At 38.9% G+C, this 20,226-nt stretch overlaps 1 protein-coding gene and 2 pseudogenes across 4 annotated transcripts in view; 2 read left to right on the top strand and 1 right to left on the bottom strand.

Annotated features, from left to right (window-relative positions):
- The window catches only part of Atrx (ATRX chromatin remodeler), a 300,168-nt gene that overhangs the window by 54,551 nt on the left and 225,391 nt on the right, over positions 1-20,226 (top strand). For all 4 annotated transcript variants that reach the window (XM_087196600.1, XM_087196598.1, XM_087196599.1 and 1 more), the window contains exon 2: positions 13,356-13,468. In XM_087196600.1, coding sequence (XP_087052726.1) covers positions 13,356-13,468 — 113 coding nt within the window. The remainder of the gene's footprint in view (positions 1-13,355; positions 13,469-20,226) is intronic.
- Positions 270-920, bottom strand: LOC106007916 (RNA-binding protein 7 pseudogene; annotated as a pseudogene).
- Positions 17,825-19,950, top strand: LOC106007928 (dnaJ homolog subfamily C member 21-like; annotated as a pseudogene).

Here is a 20,226-nt window from a genome sequence, read left to right as displayed (position 1 = left end):
CATTTCTGTATTAAACTAGCTATATGTTTTTGTTTTTTTTTGTTGTTTTTCTTTTCTTTTTTGGTACCAGGGATTGAACTCAGGACCTTGCACTTGCGAGGCAGGCACCGGAACCACTGAGCTAAATTCCCGGCCCTGTAGCTATACATTTTTAAAAAAACAAATGTGGCAACTGGAAAAGCTTCTCTACAATTTTTCAAATTTTTTCAGCTCAACTTAGTCAAAAGAGCCTAAAATGGCCCTATAAAACAATGTCCTTTTAATATTTGCTAGTGTTGAGATGAGCGCCATTTTCCATCTCAGCTACTGTCCCTTCTGTTATCATAATCATGGCTTCAGCCATCATGATTCCTATCTTCATAGAGGAAGTCTTCTCTGCTTCTTCTGTAATGGTGGTCAGACCCATGATCGGTGTAACGCTGTTCTCAGCTATAATGTCTGTCTGCTAGGTAGAGATGAGAATTCTGTCTGATTTTATGCTGTGATGGTGGTGTATTCTGGCACCATTGGGATCTTGAAGACTGGTTATAAGTATGATTATGTGATTGAACTGATGGTGAAAATCCTGATTGATCCACATTGATTGATCTCCTGTGGAGAACCAAATTTCCTACCATATGGCATCTGTCTTAAAACATTGTTCATCACTGCTTGTCTCTGATAATTTTCTGGAGAAGAGAATGATCTCTGAATTATCTGTGGTGATGGTGTCATATTATCTCCAGTCCTTTCATATCTGCTGCTAGGAGATGTGGAGGTACGGCTTGAATTTCCAACATGATGCTGGGGGTATGATAAACTGACATCTTGTGAGGCATGACTGCTTCCTGGTGGAACAGCTCTAAAAGCACCTCCTCAGTCACTTTCCTTTGAAGGTTGCCCACAAATAGAGTACAGTCTGCTTCCTCAGCCGCCCCCATCTCAACGTCGCCCCCTCCCCACTCAAGTGGAAGGGTTGCCTCTGAGGCAGCCTCTTAAGTATTTTCTAAAGTGCTGGTTTAGCACTCATATTATCTTTTGAGCTGGTCTTTTTCCTGGAAATATTTTATTTCTCCATCAGTTTTGAAGGATAGCTTTGCTGTACAAGTTATTCTGGGTTGGATATTATTTGCTCTTAGGGTTTGAAATACTTCACTACAAGCTCTTCTGGCCTTTAGGGTGTATGTTGAGAAGTCTCTGTAATTCTGATGATTTACCTTTATATGTAAGTTTTTGTTTTTCTCTGGCTGCTTTTAAAAGTGATTTTTGTGCTGGATATCTGGCAATTTAATATGGATGTGCCTTGGTCAGCTTTTTTGTCGTGATTGTTTGGTGTTCTGTAAGTGCTACATACTTGTATTTTAAACTTTTTTCTTATGTCTGGGAAATTTTCTTCTATGATTTTTGTAAACATGTTAGTAAATCTGTGTTATCTTGTTCTTTTTTTTACAAATCCTTGTGTCAAGGGCTGACTTTCAATAGATCACAGTGAGGGAGCTGCTCTACTATGTATGATACCCCAACACAGAAGCAGGTAGTTTACAGTGGTTTAGCGGCCAGTTCCCCACAAGCGTGCTTTACAAGACAGGTGAGAGGGCGGCCCTCTTTCTGGCCATACCCCTGTTTCTCAGGACGAAGGGCTCTCCACACCAGACCCTGGTCCCAGAGCGCAACAGGAGATGTCCCACGTGGGCTCCAGGTGGCCTGCTGGTACCGGGTGGGGTGGGCAGACAGGCTATCCAAGACTTCTTTGGCGCTGCCATATCATTCCGTCTGTGTGGGATTCTGATTTAGGGGCATTCAGTCATAATCCCACAGATGGTAGCTTCGCCCCATTGCCTCCTCAGCCAAGTGCGTACACCAAATGTCTGAACTAGCAGTTCCTCTCCTACTGAGCAGGATTACCATGGCATATCTTCTAGTTTTTCTCTAACTCCAATTAGCTTTAGATTGGCCTTTTTGTCATCTAGTACCTGCTGGATAGTTTTCTCTTGTTCTCTTATTTTCTTTGTGGATTCTTTGAGTATTTCATTGAAATTCATTATTTTGTCCTCAATTTCAGACATTGTCTTCACATTGGTCATTCCTGCAATTTATGAATCCTTCACAGTTTTTTATTTCATTGATTTCTGTCTGACATATTTTTGAGGATTCCATATCCTTGTTGAATCTGTCATTCAAGTTTTGGACTGTTTTGGTTAGCTCATCCAGTTTTTTACTTATTTAACCTGAAATTTACTCTGAGCATATTGAGTGAATTTGCTGTGAACTTTGGTTCATTTCCTTTTTGAACTCTTCTGGTTTCTTCATCCTTTCTATTTACTTTTCATAGAGTTCAACTACCTGGTATTTGTTTGTTTTCCTTTCCCTTTGTGACCCTTTGCTTTGGGAGAGTTGGGAGACCTTGGGTGTCTTCTGTTGCCTTGCTTCCCCATGGTCCTGTGTGTGTATATGTATGTATATATGGTGGTACCTCAGTTCATGAATGCTTTCATTTGCAAACAGTTTGGTTTGTAAGCAGAATCATTTAGCAAAATTTTGTTTTTGTGTGCAAACTCTGCATCAGGTGACAAATATAACCATGGCAATGTTTCCCACACAAACACAAAGGTGGCCATCTTTTCCAAAATCATAGAACAAATTAAGTTTGTGAACTGAGGTACCACTGTATCTGTTTTTTTGTTTGTTTTGTTTTTTACTATATACACCCCTCTTTTTTCCCTCCTTTTTTTGGAGGGTACTGTTGTTTGAAGTCTAATAGAGTGAGGACTTAGGGATTATATGAAGGTTTTTAGTAGATGTTGCTTCCCCATGGAGTCTTTCCAGCTTTATATGGCCAGTTGTAGTTTTCACCTCTTCTGTTTATTACTTTAAGTACTTTGGTCTCTGTCCCTATATTTTGTAGAGAGAATTACTTCTGGTTATAACAGCATCAAATTTTCAGAGATGTCCTGTAGGCTTAGCTAACTATTGCCCTTTGGATGTATCCTACCATCTTCTTTTGTTAGGGAGGAAAGGTTGCAGCCTGTTTGGTCTAGTACCCAGTTCTTTGGTAATGGACTGTAGTAATGTTTATGAGCCCCTGACACTTCGGATATTGGCATGCACAGAATACCAGTTCATTGCAATAGAGTATCAAGCACAAACTAGATAATGACAAACTCTAATAATTAACACTGTACTGCTTTTAACCAAAGGAACAAGATCTATAGTTATAGAAGCAACTTTTAAGACAAACCAGGTATTTATATACAGTAAACAGTGCTCAGCCATAATAAGGTAGAGTTAACTACGTACAGATTTGTAAGGGTAAATGGTATGGCTATTTGAGCATGAAGTAAAAAAAAATAGATTATGAAAAATTAAACAGTGGAAGGTGGAAAGAAGGTGGTATGATACATATAAAAGATCCTATTAAGGAGTAAAGGAAAATTAGTACTATTAAGTAACAGTAACAGAAAAAACCAACTAGGATAAGGATTAATAAAAACAAATGGAGGGCCAGGGATTTAGCTCAGTTGCACGGCGCCTCCCACAAGCTCAAGGTCATGAGTTCATCCCTGGTACCAAAACAAAACAAAACACCACAAAAAAAAAAATGGAGATTAAACTAGAGGAAAGGAGAATAAGAAAAAATACTCAGGAAACTGTGAGAAAAGAAGAGAGACAGAGGAAAAAAAGGAGGACCTATTCAAGTAATAAAACAGTTATATTTTATTTTATTTTTTGGTACCAGGGATCGAACTCAGGACCTAGTGCTTGCTAGGCAGGCATGGTCTTGTTGAGCTACATCCCTGGCCCTCAGAGTTATATTTCAAAAAGAGGGAATAAGAAAATGGGTGATACAACTCCAAACTCCACCAATAGTAACAGTAATGGGGTTGGGGGGCCGGGGATTTAGCTCAGAGGTTTTGCTGCCTGCCTCGCAAGCACAAGGTTCCGAGTTTGATCCTTGGTACCAAAAAAACAAACAAACAAAAAAACAGCAATGGGGTTGGGGATTTGGTTCAGTGGTTCCACCACTTGCCTCGAAAGTACAAGGTCCCGAGTTCGACCCCTGGTATTAAAAAAAATAGTATCAGTAATAATAATAATGATAAAAAATACCAGTAGAGTGGAAAAGAAAAAAACAGGTTAAATGAAGGCAGAAGAGAAAGGAAAATAAAAGCAAAAGCAGAGAGAGAGGGAGAGAGAGAGAGATATTTGTACATATTTCCAGAAGAGTGTTTTCTTCCAGGGCCTGCAGTCTTTAATCTTATCTGTCACATTCATCTTTGCAACTCTTTATAGTCTGCAGATTTGTATGAAGATTTCTCACCTCACTGGGTCCCCTGTCTGTTAACTACTATTTGTGGTAACTGTCCAAGCTGTCACATCAGCCCAGGAAAGGTATGGAGCCTTGGATTCTGAGGCTTCTGGTGTGGATTCCTGCTGGTTGGAGGCCACCACTCAGTACCTGATATATATTCTTGTGTCTGTGGGACCAGCTCCAGACACCAGGTGGAGGCTTGTGTCATCTCTGGGTGCCCAGAAGAAATGCAAGTGCTCCTGGGACTAATGTGAGGAGATTCTGGCAGGTCCACTGAGGATGCAGGATGCTGGGTGGTGTCTTACAGGTGTCTGGAGCACCAAGCAAAACCGGCAGTCTCAACCCTTGCTGCTAACCAGGCAGAGAAGTGGCCTGGTGTGCCAGGCAGGGACTGTGCCCAGGACTCTGGCAAAATGCCAGGTGGAGACTGCTTTGCCCAGAGTGTGAGCAGTGTGCCTCGTACTAAATGGATGCTGCCACAGTCCAAGTGTACCAGGCAGAGACTCATGTGTGATTGGAGCTCCTTGTGGAGACTCAGATTGCCCAGGACTGGTGCTGGGTGTCAGACATAGTCTCTGGCAGGTATATGATTGGAGCAGGGCAGTGAGAGATGAGTGTAGACTCAAGGAAGCCCCAATTGCCTGGGTACGGACTCAAACTGGACCAGTGTTAGCTCTGTGTGCCAGGTGAATGTCTCATTTGGCATGAGTTCAGGCTCCCTGCAGTGACATGGGTGTGCCTGGGGTATTGAAGACTCTTGACACAAACAGTGATCCCATTGCTTGTTTATCCTCTTGGATTCTGAGATGGGGCAGATGGGGAGGGAGGTTCTCACACCACTGATCATTCACTCCTGGTGTGTGCTGGGGAAAATGCTCCAGGGCTGCAAGACTCCGCAGTGTGTGGAGAGGAGAGGATGGGATGAAAGGACTCCTGTAACCTCAAGTCTAACGTGTGAGGCTACACACTGCTGTGCTCCTTGGATCCTGGCAGCTATTTGGGAAATTCTCAAAATGGCTGTTCCTATGGTATTCAAGGGCAGAGGCCCTGTAGGCCAACCCTTTTGGGTTATTTCCCGCGTTTTAACTCCTATGTGTAAGTTTTGTTTGATCTGGCAAGTCTCTTCTTTCAAATTGTTTTTTTTGGTATCAGGATGTCTTTTCCTTTCTTCCAATTATAGGTGGTTTTAGTTGATCTTTTCTGAGTCTTTCAGATGTGACTCCTCCATTCAGCTGCGTTGGATTTCCAATGTTTATTTTTCTTATTTAAAAACTTGAACTCCTTATAACCTCATGTAATTGAATTATTGTATTACTTGCTAGTTTATTTTTTATTTTTATTTTTTTGGTTGAGTAATGCTTTTGTTATATAGTTCAGGCTGGACATCAACTCACTATGTAGCCCAGGCTAGCCAGAGTGCTGGGATTACAGGCATATGCCACCACATCAGCTGACTTGACAGTTCATGATATAAAATTTATCATAAATGTTTCCCTCAAAGTCTTGGCTCATTGAAGTTATGTTCTACATTCAATTTTTTTTTGAGACAAGAGTTTCACTGTGTAGTTCAGACTGATCTTGAACTCACTATGTAGCCCAGGCTGGCCTTGAACCCGTGGTGATCCTCCTGCCTCAGTCTCCCGAGTACTGGGATTATAGGTGTGGGTCAACATGCCTGGCTCTACATTTATTTTTATGTCAACTAGTTATATAATTATTCTGTGCCAAGCACAAGATAAAATAATTTTTTTTGATAAAATAATTTTTAAAAGCACTGCTGATCCCTTACAGATAGTAAGTATTTAGTCAATATATTTGATAAGTTTCTTATTGTTGTTTTTCTTTTTGGGTGGGATTGAATTTAGGGCCTCACATATGCTAGCCAAATGCTCTGCCACTGACCTGTACCCCCAGCCTACTGTTATTATTGCTGCTGCTGCTGCTGCTGCTGCAATATGGGAATTGAACACAGGGGCTTTCCACTGAGCTACATCTCAAACTCCTTTTGTTTTTTGAGACAGGGTCTTTCTACATTGCTAATTTGCACAGGCTGGGTGTAAACTTTCAGTCTTCCTGCCTCAGCCTCTTAGAGTGCTGAGATTACAGGTATGCTTCACTATGCTTGGCATTTTTTTTTAGTGCACATTAATAATAAAGATTATTATTTTTATTTTCACTGTTTTATTGGTAATACAGATTTAATAGGTTTCATTTTGGTAGATTTGCACATGCACATAAACATGCTTTGATCATTTTCACTGTTCCATCACCCCTTTTGCCCTCCCTTCCTCCCTAGTTTCACATTTTTGGGGGATTTGCTCATATGTATGCACATCTCCCCAGTACCTGTCATTTCACCCTTCCTTCTCCCTCTTATTCCTTTCCTCTGTCTAATAATAGTCTCCATTTTACTTTCTTGTCATCTTTTTTAGATTCCATATATTAGAAAGAACATGTAAGTGTCTGGCTCAACATAATGGACTTCATCTCATCGATCTTTTCTCTCTTTCTCTCTTTCTTTCTTTCTGACAGGGTCTTGCTGTATAGTTCAGTTCATGCTGGCCTTGAACTTAATATGTACCCCAGGCTGGCCTTGTACTTGTGGGGGTCCTCTTGCCTCAGTCTCCCGAGTGGTGGGATTATAGGTGTGTACCACCGTGACTGGCAGATCTATCCATTTTCTTGAAAATGACAGAATTTCATTGCTCTTTGTGGCTGAATTATGATCTCTTAACTAAATGAATGAATAAAAATATGATCTGTTGATGGGCATCTTAGGCTGGTCCCACATTTTGGCTATTGTGAGTTGTGCTACAGATGTACAGTATACCTAAAGGTATGTAGGTATACCTTTAGTTTGCTGACTTTAATTCTTTTGTGTACATATCAAGAATTGGCTGGATCAAGTGGTAGCTCTATTTTTAGTTTTTCTGAAGAAGCTTCATACTGATTTCCATAGTGGCTGTAATAATTTACATTCTTACCAGCATTGTACAAGGTTCCTTTTCTCTCGCATCCTCACCACCATGTATTGATTTTTGTGTTATTGATAGCCATTTTGACTGGGGCAAGCTGGGATCTCATGGTAGTTTTGATTTGGATTTTCTGCAATACAGATATATGTTTATACAGGTAGCATATCTTGACCATTTTCAATCCATTATTCTCCTCTTCTCTTCCCCCTCCTGATTCTCTTACCCATTTCCAAAAGACTACCTTCTAATTTGCTATTTTATTTATTAGGTTTCTGATACAAGACAAAATGTGATGTTTAACTTTCTGACTTGGCTCTCTTCACTTAAAAGTGAATAGCTCTGTAGTTCCACGTATTTTCCTGCAAGTGCATGATTTCATTCTTTATGGCTGAATACTATTCCATTGTGTATATCTACAATGTTTTCTTTCTAATGGGCATCTAGCCTGTTGCATACCTTAGCTGTTGTGAATTGTTCCACTATAAATATGGGTATACATATATGACTATAATATGATGTCTTTAATTCTTTCAGGAATATCAGCTGGATCAAATGGTATTTCTATTTGTACTTTTTTGAGAGGTCATCATACTGATTTCCTTAGTAGTTGTACTATTTTACTTTCTCACCAAGAATGCATCATTGGGTCTTTCTTTGGGATCTCTCTGTTTTCCTAAAGTATGTGCTCACGGCTATAAACTTGCCTCTTAGAACTCCTTTCACTGGCCCCATAGATTTTGGTATGTTGTGTTTCCCTTATCATTTGATTCTAAGAATTTTTACACTTCTTCCCTGATTTCTTCAATGACTAAGTGATCATTCAGTCTCCCTGTGTTTGGGTAGTTTCTGTGGGGTTGTTTTTCTTTTTTTGTTTCTTGTTTGCTATTGATTTCTAGTGTCATTTCCTCGTAATCTGATAGGATGCACGAGATTGTTTTAATTTGTTAAGTTATTGAGACTTACTCTATGGCCTAAAACATAGCCTATTTTGGAGAAAGTTTCATGGGCTGCTGAAAAGAATGTATTCTACTGTTGTTGAATGGAATACTCTGCAGATATCTGTTAAATAAATTTGATTTAAAGTATAGCTTAACTCTTATGTTTCGTTGTTGATTTTTTTTTGTCTGGTTGATGTCTTGTATTTGTGTAGTGGAATACTGAAGTCTCCCACTGTGATACTGGGGTCTGTCTTTCCTTTAATATGTCAAGTACTGTTTGTTTTATGAAATTGGGTGTGGCAGTGTTTGGTGTGTACATATTTATAATTGTTCTCTCCTTTTAGTGAATTGTTCCCTTTACTAATAATATATAGTGGCTTTCTTTGTCTCTTCTGACTAGTTTCATTTTACAGTCTACTTTTCTGTATACAAATATAGCTACTCCTGGTTTCATTTGGGCTCCAGCTCCTTGGAGTGTCATTTTTCATTCTTTGAGTTTATGCATGTCTTTTCAAGGGAGTCGTGTTTCTTTTTGGCAATATATAGATTTTTTTTCCCAATCCAATCTGCCAGTCTGTCTTTTAATTAGAGACTTAAACCCATACACATTAAATGTTATTGGTGAATGTTGTATACTAATTCCTTTCATTTTGTTATTTGTCTGATGTTTGATTCATTTCTCATTCTCATTTGTTTGTCTATTCTACCAATGAGATTTATTCTTTCTTCCCTTTATCTCTTGGTTATGGGTGTCTTCATCTGTGTTTAGCATATTCAAGTATTTTCTACAATGGTGACTTGGTGATTATGCATTTCTTTAGTTCATACTAGTCATGGAAGGGATTTGTTTCTCCATTGATATTGAAGGAGAACCTCGTGGAATACAGTAATCTGGGTTGGCAACTATTTTCTTTCCAGGCATGAAATACATCATTCTAAGCCCACATGGTTTTTAGAATTTCTGTTGAGAAGTGTTCTGTTACTCTGATGGCTTGCCCTTATTGGCATTTTTCTTTAATACCTTGTAATATTCTTTCTTCTGAATCTTTGGCAATTTGATTATGATCCGTCTGGAGAGGTACTTTTTTGGTTGTGTCCATTTGGGATTCTAATATATCCATTACCTGAGTATTCATCTCATTTCCCAGATTTGGGAAGTTTTCTGCAATAATTTCAGTTAACAGATTTCCTCTGCCATTCACCTGGATTTCTTCACTGTCTTTGAGGTATATTTGTTTTGAATTTGAGTTTTTGTTGTTATTTAAGAACTCTTCAATGATTTGTTTATTGTTTCTCATTCTGTTTTCTTTATTATTGTCTGAGTGTTCCACCTTGTCTTCAAGTCCTGGCAGTTCTTCTGATTCATCTTTCCTACTGTCAAGACTTTCAGTTGAGTTTAATATTTGACTGATTGAGGTTTTCATTTCTAGGATTTCTGCTTGGTTCCTTTCCACAACCTCTATCTCTTTACTGAAGTGGTCTTTTATGTCCTGCATTGTCTTTCTTAATTCATTCAGCTATTTATTTTTCTCTTTTTTGATTTCATCGCTCATTTGAACTATCAGTCTTTCAAATTCTTTAGCTGGCAGTTCATCTACTTCAGTATCTGTGGGATCAGCTTGTGGGGAGTTATGAATATTTGGAGCCATTTTGTTGCCTTGTTTTCTCATAGTTACTGGGTTTTTGTTTTGATGTTTGCAAATCAGTTGAAGTGTATATCTCCACTACTATTGTATGGAACTGTTTTTCTTTTTTTTTTTTTTGTACTGGGGATCGAACTCAGGACCTTGTGCTTGTGAGGCAGGTGGCAGAACCACTGAGCACCCAGTCTGTTCCATATGCTATGATCAGTCCCCAGCACTGCTTTGAGAGGAGAGAGTGCCAGTAACATGCACAGTTGAGATGCAAACCATATATACAGGTGAACAAAAAATACAGTGTGTGCTTAAATTAAAAAATTATTACAATAAAAGACACATTGCCATTAATGTCCCTCAAAATACTCCCCCTCACTTTGAACACACTTATCTTTCATGAGTGTCTTTACAAGGTGTAATTTAAAAACACCATACATGATGCTGCTGAGTGCCATCCAACAGAAAGGCAGGCTCAATAAAACATTTCAGTGTGTGCTTATCCATCTTATTCACCACATCTGCTCCAAGCAACTTCTGATTCTTCTCTAACATCAAAATGACCATGAAAGGTAAAAGTTTTGAATCGATTTAGAACATTGAGGCAGCTACTATAGTGTTACTAAAGACACTAATGAAAGACTTCCAGAACTGCTTTAGAAAGTGGTAGGAGTAATGGTGTGTGGTGGAAATGAGGAGGATTTTTTTGAGGGTGATTGATGACAATTGTCTTTTACTGCAATACATTTTTTCCCATAAGTTTATTGGTACATTTTAGTTATACATTATGATCACATTCATCATTGGGAATTTGTACCTGTACATAATATATCGTGGTTCTTGTTTTTTCCTATTCCCCTTTCCTCCCTTCCAACCCTCTATCCTCCCTATTTGCAAAAGTTTTGTTTCTGTTTTTTCCTTTTCTCATTTTTTCTCCCTACTTTCCTTTCTCCCACCTCCCTCCCTATTTCCCCTTACCAAAAGAGTTTCTCTGGTATGAGAAACTGAAAGTGTAAATGAAGACCAAAATGTATAATAGATAATGCCATACATTTTTTTTATTTAACATGTTCATGATATGGCTGTAATTCATCTATCTTGCTGCCAGGCGGTTCTAATTTAAATTCGATTGAACCACCAGTAGTACATGCATAACTGTCCCATTTGGAGGCTTGTACCACTTCTCAGGGAGACTGACAACAATGCAAAGAAAGGTATTGATTTAGCAGACCAGATGTCATCATATTACAGTTCCTTAATACAACCAATTTGTGGTACTGCAGTTATAAATGCATATTATTTACACTGGCAATGGGGTACTAAGATTTCCATGTTAGAAGTTAGAGAATTAATTATTGATAAACTCTTCATAAATAGAGATACATTTCTTTTAATGAAATGTTTGTTGATTATTGTAATAATTTAAAAATTGCTACGAGTTGTATTAATATTTATATTTGGGCAGTAATTATTCAAATTCAAGCAACTAACTAGATTTGTTCCACTTAATAGACTTTTTATTAATTTTATTAGTAAGATGACTGATAAAAATGATGAGATCTGCTTGTACCACCAGTGGGACTTGCCCTATGGGACAGTCATGCATGTGCCACTGGTGGTTCAAGCCAGCAGGAATGTTTTAAACACATTCTATTTTTCAGTCACACCTTGTACATCTGCGCATACACACGCACACACACACACACACACACACACACCTCCAATCTAACCAAACCAAGCAAAAACTCAACAAACAAATGAGAAAAAAAAGAGACAAAACCCTAAGGCCTGCACTAGTATACCTCTTTGTGGAGGTATTTATAATGGGGACCATTATTTTGTGTTGTTGGTTAAGATCAGTATTCCAGAATGACTTGTCACTCACTGGTGCTGCCTTTAGTCTGCCATTATCAGGAGTCCGTTGTAGCTTTTGAAGATGGTGGAGCAGTTGTGCCACTCCCCTCCCTCAGTTAGTGCCACCCCAGCCACCTTTTTGTGTCCCCAGCATTCCCCCTCTTAGCTGTACCCCAATTCATTCTTTCTCTGGCTTGCATTTATCGTGGTGCCTAGTTAGGGGAGACAATAGGTAGTATCACCATAGCCATCTTTCTCTGCCCTTGCTGTTCCCAGCTCATGGCCATGGTTGTAGCTCAGCTCAATTTCTCTCTGGCTGTTGGTTTCAGTGGCACCCAGGGCTGAGGATGTGACAGTTCCAGCTAGAATAACTTGTAACCCCTCTCTCTGCCCTTAGTGTTCCCTGCTCCTAGCCTTTCTCAGTCTCTTTCTAGCTTGCAGTTCCAGGGGTATCCTGGTCCAGAGAGACTCCAGCCCTTCCCCAGCAAATACAATCTCTGGCTACTGAGTCCTGGCAGAACTACTATGCAGTCTTAAGTTTATGGTGGTAGGCTGGGTCCCAAGTGGCAGCTGTCCTGATGACTTCTTCTGTGGGTGGCTTTTACAAATCTCACAAAATGGTGTACTCTCCAGACTTGTGTTTTTAAATGTGAAACAACAAAAAAAAGTTCTCTTCCTTTATTTTGAGTGTTGGCAAGTTTAAATCTTCTTGAAAACGTAAAACTACTTAATGATTTGGTGTCTTTCTTCTGTGATACTGAGAATTCAACCCAGGATATTCATACTGGGGCTGGGGATTTATTTGTTTTGTTTTTTTTTTTTTTGGTGCCGGGGATTGAACTCGGGTCCTTGCGCTTGCGAAGCAGGCGGCGAAACCACCAGGATATTCATACTGAACTACATTTGTAGCCCTTATTTATTTATGTGCTTATTTTGAGACACCAGGTTGGACAAGAACTTGTGATCTTCCTGCCTTAGCTTCCCAGAGTGCTGGGATTACAGGCAAGCACTGCCATGCCCCTGTTTTGATTTCTAAGGGTTTTCCAGATAGAGTCTCTATACAAATGAGAGAAAATAATAACTAAAATGATTAATGATAATATGACAAGATATGTACTGCTATTGATTTTTTTTTTGCGGTACCGGGGATCAAACCCAGGACCTTACGCTTTCCAGACAGGCGCGGTGCCACTGAGCTAAATCCCCAGCCCTGTACTGCTAGTGATTTTGAAAGATGGATGAAACCCAAATATAGATATACTTTTTGTCTTTTATCCCCCTAAATTATTTTAGTTTCTTTTGATAGTCTTGTAGTAGGTAGGTTTACTTTTTCTTAAAAGTTAGATTAAAGGTAGTATTTTGTGATACATTTTAAGTAATTTAATGCAACGTAAAAGTTTAACTTCTGTTTAAACACACCAGATACAGCACATTGAAAGATCATAAAATATTAGAAATATTTAGTAAGCAATGCCATCATTTTTCTTAAATGACACTTTGATCCTAGGTAAGTATTACAAGTTAGATATTGTTACTCTTATCTTTAGTCCTCAGTGAAATAAAATTGAGTTCCTTTAATTTTTACTTTGAATATACATATTTCATTGTAGAAAGAATTTCAGTTTTTAAATATCTATATTTAAATTCTTTAAATTTTGTTTGATAGTGAAAGCAAGTTGAATACATTGGTGCAGAAGCTTCATGACTTCCTGGCACATTCATCAGAAGAGTCTGAAGAAACAAGTTCTCCTCCACGACTTGTGATGAACCAAAGCACAGGTAAACTGAAAAAGAATCTATATCGTCTACCATGTTTTTGTTTAGTTTTTGGAGGAAGCAGCTATTAAAGGCTTTCAATTTGTGGAAAATGAAATTAGTAACCTTCTTGAAAACTCCTGTTTTACATCTTTGCTAATATCTAAGAGATTTTAATTTTGATAAGTAAAGATGTAAGTTTGTGGGGACTTAGAGAAGGAAGAACTTAATACAGTTTGTGCATAATGGAAATGTCTGATAGAGAAGGAGTGGTGAATAATGAATGTGAATCATAATGAATACATAGTATTATAGGTGGCAGTAGTACTTATTCTAGTAGTTACTTGTGTAGTAGGAAGTAAATTTTTATGTTGTTTGATAACATCTGAGTAGATTTAGTAATTTAAAACAATAAAACCACTTAAGCCTTCTTTTTCTCCTTTTTGTTTAAAAAATATCCTGTTATGTGATGATTACCATTTTCATGTAGCTATACACACACACACACACACACACACACACACACACACACACACGATATGTAGAAAAAAATGAAAGGTAAATCATAGTAAAAAGTTCAACCATGCATGTAATTAGAGTTCCAGAAGGAGAAAAGAGAATGGGTCAGAATTTGAATTTGAAGAGTTACTGGCTAAGCATTTTCCAGAAGTGATGAAAAGCATCAAGCCACAGGTTCAAGAATTTCTGTAAATCCAAGCAGGACACATACGAAGAGAAATACAACTAAACTTGTCATAATCAAAAGCCTGAAGAGCAAAGACTAAGAGAAAATCTTGTGAATAGTCAGAGGAAAAAAGATGTTCCTTCCAAAGGAACAATAGTAATACTGATTACTTATTTAACATCACAAATTTGAGAGGCTGAGGCAGGAGGAGCGTCATGAGTTCGAGGCTAGACTGAACTACACAGCGAAACTGTCAGCAAAACAAAGGATGGAATAAATCTCCAGATAAACAAACAAACAAACAAAAATGAGAACTTGATGTCAGCACATCTATAGTATACTAGAAGAAATTAAGGGTTTTCTGAAATTAGAAAGAAAACTATTTGAAATACGAACACCAAAACATGGGAAGTAAAAAAGGACAGTGGGAGCGGGGAATAGATGGGTAAAACTAAATACAGAATGTTATCTAAAAGATAGTCCCTATCTTTTCATCAGTTGCCCCAACAATGTTCATTGGTAGGTTTTTTTCCTCCCTCTTAAGTCCAGAATCTAATTTAGGATTACATACTGCATACAGTTGACATATCTCTTTATTCTTCTTAAAATCTTAAACAATGTCTCTTGTGTATTTCTCTGTGGAGGCCTCTGGGGTCACCAGTAGTCACCATGCCTCTGCAGGTGCGACCCGCCACTCCTAGTTCCTTAACCGTGAGTCCAGGCACTGGGAGAGAGCACTGCTTGTTATCTCCCTCCTCTTTCTTAAAATTGCTCTCTTCACTCTCCCTGTGGTCTTCAGTTCTCACTTCAGATCCTTCCTGAAGACCCGTTCCCTCCTTCTTTTCCTCTTTGTGCCACTATATTCCAGTGTCAGGACACCAAATCTTGAAGAGGCTCTTCCTCTGCTCCTGACCACTCTGCCATCTTCCCAGAAATCCTCTCTTGTGTGTTGGGAACGTGAAGTTTTTGAAATTTATAGGTTCATTGGCCCTTAATGTTGATTGTCTATATATTTAGGATTAGATTCAGGATAATATATTTTTGGCAGGAATACTACATAAAGTGATATTGTGTTCTCAGTGAGTGCATCGTGTTACAAGGTATGTGATATGATTGTGTGTGATATTTGTTACTTTATCAGTGATGTTACTTAGATTATTTTCTTATAGTTTGCACATTAGATCTCCTAAACAAATTCATTTATTCCTTTGTAACTTAATAATAAGTAATTGGATGAAGAGCATGTTGAAATTACTTAGGTATTTTTTCATCAATAGGTAGTTTAATGGATTTTGTGTTGCAAATGGTCATAAAATTAGCAGCTTATACAACCCCAATTTATTATCTCATAGATCAGAAGTCTGATAGGTTTTGCTAGGCTTACCTCGGGGTATCACAAGACAAAAGTTTAAGTGTCAGTAAGACTATTCCTTTCTGGAGGTTCTGGAAAAATCCATTCCCAAACTCATTCAAGTTGTTGGAAGAATTAAAATTCCTTGTGATAGATTATATGTCTGAGATCCCATTTTTTGCTTGCTATTGGCTGTGATCCTTTCAGCTCTTTTCAACTGTCCAAATTTCTTTTCACATTGTCCCATCCTCACAACCAGCAACACCAAGCGCGTTGAGTCTTCCTCAGTGTGCATCTCCCTGAGTTACCCTTTTCTTTACCGTTTCTGTTACCTTCTGATAATAAAAGCTGGAGAAAATTTCTGCTTATAAGGACTCATGTGGTCAGCTCCCCCCCACCCCCAATCTTTTTAAGGTCAACTGTGCCAGTTTGTATGGCATAGTCATGGAAGTGATAGTACATTCACAGGTTCTAGGAATTTGGGTATGGAATCTTGTTGGCCAGAACTAGAAATTCTGTATATCACAATATCCATTCCTGATTTGTGGCTGAATGATTACTACCTTTATTAGTTGAAATAAAGGAGTAAGGGGCAGAGTTGTGTTCTATGTTCATATGTTTTAGTATATACTAATACTTTTTCCATGGATATTTTCTTTTATTTTTTTTCAGGCAGGGCCTCACTATGTAGTTCAGGGTGGCCTTGAACTCAGTTTGTAGCTCAGGCTGGCCTTGAAATTTCAGTGATCTTCCTACCTCAGCCTCCCGAGTGCTGGGATTACAAGGGTGCACCACGATGCCCGTGAATATTTTCTTTCTGTCATTATTTTGATGCTCAGATTGTGTACCAATTTTGCTGCATCTGGATGGTCCTCACTTACCATTTCACAAATCTTCATCATTCCCTAAACATTACTTTCTGCTTCCACAGGATGTTAAAGGCTTACTTCCCACTGTTCCCCAGCCCTAGATTCAGTTATTTGTCTCAATAGTTTCTATTTCATTTGGTAGTTGAATACGGTATTTTAGAAACCATCATCAGAGTGCATAATGTGTTTGTTGCCTCTAGGATGTCCTTGGCTTCTAGGCTTTTCTACAGAGAAAGCCAATATGTGTTTGTTAAATTTTCATGAGTTGATATTGATACTTCTAATTTAATACCATGGGCTTCATTCTAGTTGGCCAACCTTCCCTTTTCTTTTTGCATACTGGGGATTTAACATAGGGAGTGCTGAGCTATATCCCCATCTCCCCAACCCTTATTTTAAATTTTATTTTCATATGGCTTTGCTAAATTACCCAGGCTGGCCTTGAAGCTACAATTCTGCCTCAGCCTCTCAAATGACTGGAATTACAGGTGCACATGACCACCATGCCTGGCTTTGTTTTTGTATATTTAACTTTTTTCTCCCATAGAAGGCAATCTGAATCCTATTGTCAATTTATGTGTTCATTTGTGCAGTCCTCATTATACCTATATATGTAGTTTCCGAATTGCTGACCATAGCACCACAGAAAACTAGTAAGACTTCAATATTTTAAAATTCTTTAAACATTGTCAGAGTCTTGAGTTCACTAGTTAGTTGAATTTTGCTTCTCGTTGTGGCAGAGTGATTGCAGTTGGACAAACAGATATAGTTCACAAATACCGAGTACTATATAAACTCTGGGCAACATACCTAAGGAACTAGTTGGGGAGAAACAGCAGAAAGGCAGGAGAGTCAGTACAACAAAGAAGGAAATGCTAGTGGCTGAATTCTCCTTTGTTTAGCCTTTTTGCCCCAGAGAAGGGTCCATTTAATTCTATTAGTGGCACTTAAGGTGTGGATAAAAGCCTGCAGTCTTACTGGATGCAGTACCAAGGAAAATAATAGGAGGACCATAGCTATGCAGCTGTAAAGTAACTGGGCAGATCTCAGTTAGAAGAGAACAACTGAATGAGAGTCACAAATTCTGTAAAAAAGAAACCCCCCAAACCCCAGAAACCTATACCCATACATAAATTTTGGCTGAATTCCCTAAGTATATCCTAGATTCCAGGCAGCCCAGGTAGGGCTGAAAGAACAGAAGAAAACTTTCTGTTGTTTTTTGCAGAGTAGACAGAGTCTGGTATTGATGTTAGGTAAGTTAACTGTCTACTATCACACACAACTGCTTTGAGGAACATAACCCATTGAAGTATCTTTACTGGATCTTTCACAATGTCCTGTATCCAATTTGAGGTACGAGATAGACAAAAGAAATGTGACCTATGCTCAAAAGGAAGGGGTGTATCAACAGAGACAAACACATGTGGAAATTGATAGACGAGACTATTAAAGCAACTATAATAACCATGCTCAAATATAAAAAGAGAAATAGGCACCACACTCACTGGCTGTCTGGGTGCGGGCTCCAGGCTCCTGCTAGAGGAGGGCACAGCTGGCGCCCAGGCCCTGGTCTTGGCCCCTGCCTCGCCCAGGGCCCCTGCTGCAGCCCCCGGCTGACCCGGTGATGAAGTGTCACTACGAGGCGCTAGGGGTATGGTGTGATGCCAGCGAGGAGGAGCTCAAGAAGGCCTGTCGGAAACTTGCCCTGAAATGGCACCAGGATAAAAATTTGGATAACACTGCAGAAGCAGCTGAACGGTTTAAATTAATCCAAGCAACATAAGATGTGTTGAGTGACCCTCAAGAAGGAGCAAGGTATGATAATCATAGAGAGGCCTAAAATTAAAGGAGGGCTCGATGGAAAATATCAAGATGACAGCTTAGATTTGCTTCACTATTTCACTGTAACCTGTTATTCTGGTTATGGAGATGATGAAAAGGACTTTTACACAGTGTATCGTAATATTTTTGAAATGATTGCAAAGGAAGAACTAGAGTCTGTACTAGAAGAGGATGTTGAGGATTTTCCAACTTTCAGAGCCTCCAGAGTGACTATGATCCGGTAGTCCACCCTTTCTATGCTTATTGGCAGAGTTTTTACTCAAAAGAATTTCGCCTGGAAGGAAGAATATGATACACGGCAAGCATCAAACCTCTGGGAAAAGTGAGCCATGGAAAAAGAAAACAAAAAAATTCGAGACAAAGCCAGGAAAGAGAAGAATGAGCTTGTGCGTCAGCTGGTAGCTTTTATTCGTAAAAGAGATAAGAGAATGCAGGCTCATCATTGGAAGCTTGTAGAGGAACAGAATGCTGAGAAGGCCAGGAAGGCCAAGGAGATGAGGCAACAGCAAAAACTCAAGCAGGCCAAACTGGCGGAGCAGTACAGAAAACAGAGCTGGTGACCTTGGCCAGAATGGAGAAGGAGCTCCAGGAGATGGAGGTGCGTTATGAAAAGGAGTTTGGAGGGGGCCGGGGATTTAGCTCAGTGGTTTTGGTGCCTGCTGTGCAAGCGCAAGGACCCGAGTTTGATCCCCAGTACCAAAAAACAAAAAACAAAAAAGGAGTTTGGAGATGGATCAGATGAAAATGAAATGGGAACATGAGCTCAAAGACAGGATGGTAAAGACAGTGATGAGGCTGAGGAAGTTGAGTTTTATGATGATGACCTTTACTGTCCAGCATGTGACAAATGTTTCAAGACAAAAAAGGCCATGAACAATCATGAAAAGTCAAAGAAACACCGGGAAATGGTTGCCTTGTTGAAACAACAGTTGGAGGAGGAGGAAGAGAATTTTTCAGGATCTCAAGTAGATGAAAATCTATTGAATGCCAATTCTGAGGAAGAAATGGAAGATACACCAAAACAAAAGCTTTCCAAAAAACAAGAGAAAGTAACAGAAGCCACCACCGAATTATGATGACAGCTTCAATGAAAGTGGAACTGGAGGAGAAAAGGTTGATCTAGAGGATACTAACTTAAGACAATGCCAAAGAATTAGAAGATAGTCCTCTAGAAAATGTCAGTGTTACAGAGACCATTGAACCATGCGATGATTGAAAAAGTGAAGCTAAAAGTATTGCTAAATCCAAAGGAAAGAAAATCAAAGATAGGAAAAAATCTGTGAAAGTACCTGCTGAACCACAAATATAGAGTGATGTTCTTATCAGCTGTACAACCTACCATAGTGAGTTTCTATCCCAAAATAAACTTTTTTTTTGGTACCGGGGATCGAACTCAGGTCCTTGCGCTTGCGCAGCAGGCGGCGAAACCATTTCGCTAAATCCCCAGCCCCCAGAATAAACTTTTTGATCATCTCAAGGCTACAGGTCATGCAGGAGCACCTCTACCATCATCTTTAAACAGTGTAACCAGTAGTCGAAGCAAGAAAGAGAAACGTAAAAACAGAAATTCTGCTAACACTTTTTGCTTACTGTGTCCAAATTTTGAAACCAAAAACTGAACTGAAATCATCTAAAGAGTTACAATTTCAGTGATCTGCAATTAATTGCATTGTGGAAGATTATTTTTTAATTTGTAAAGACACTTTTTTGTTTACTATATATTTTAAACATTTCACTAGTGATTGAATTCTACTTTTGCCATCGGAATTGACTTGAAAGTCTAAAAAAAGGTAAATATTGTTAAGTGCATATCTTGATTTCTCATGTAGACAGAAATGTACAGGGAAATTAAATTATTTTAACACATAAGAGAGAAATATACTTGTGATGAATGGACAGAAAATTCCACTGTAATCCCAGCACTTGAGAGGCTGAGACAGGAAGATCCCTGTGAGTTCAAGGCCAGCCTAGGCTACATAGTGAAATTCAAGGCCAGCCTACACTACATAGCAAGATTCTGTCTCAAAAAAAAAAG

This window comes from Heterocephalus glaber, unplaced genomic scaffold, assembly GCF_053883595.1.
Source record: "Heterocephalus glaber isolate CG9 unplaced genomic scaffold, H.glaber_assembly_v1.0 deba00001613, whole genome shotgun sequence".
Lineage (NCBI taxonomy): Eukaryota > Metazoa > Chordata > Mammalia > Rodentia > Bathyergidae > Heterocephalus > Heterocephalus glaber.
Note: the sequence above shows the minus strand (reverse complement) of the source record. Positions and strands in the feature narration are given on the sequence as shown.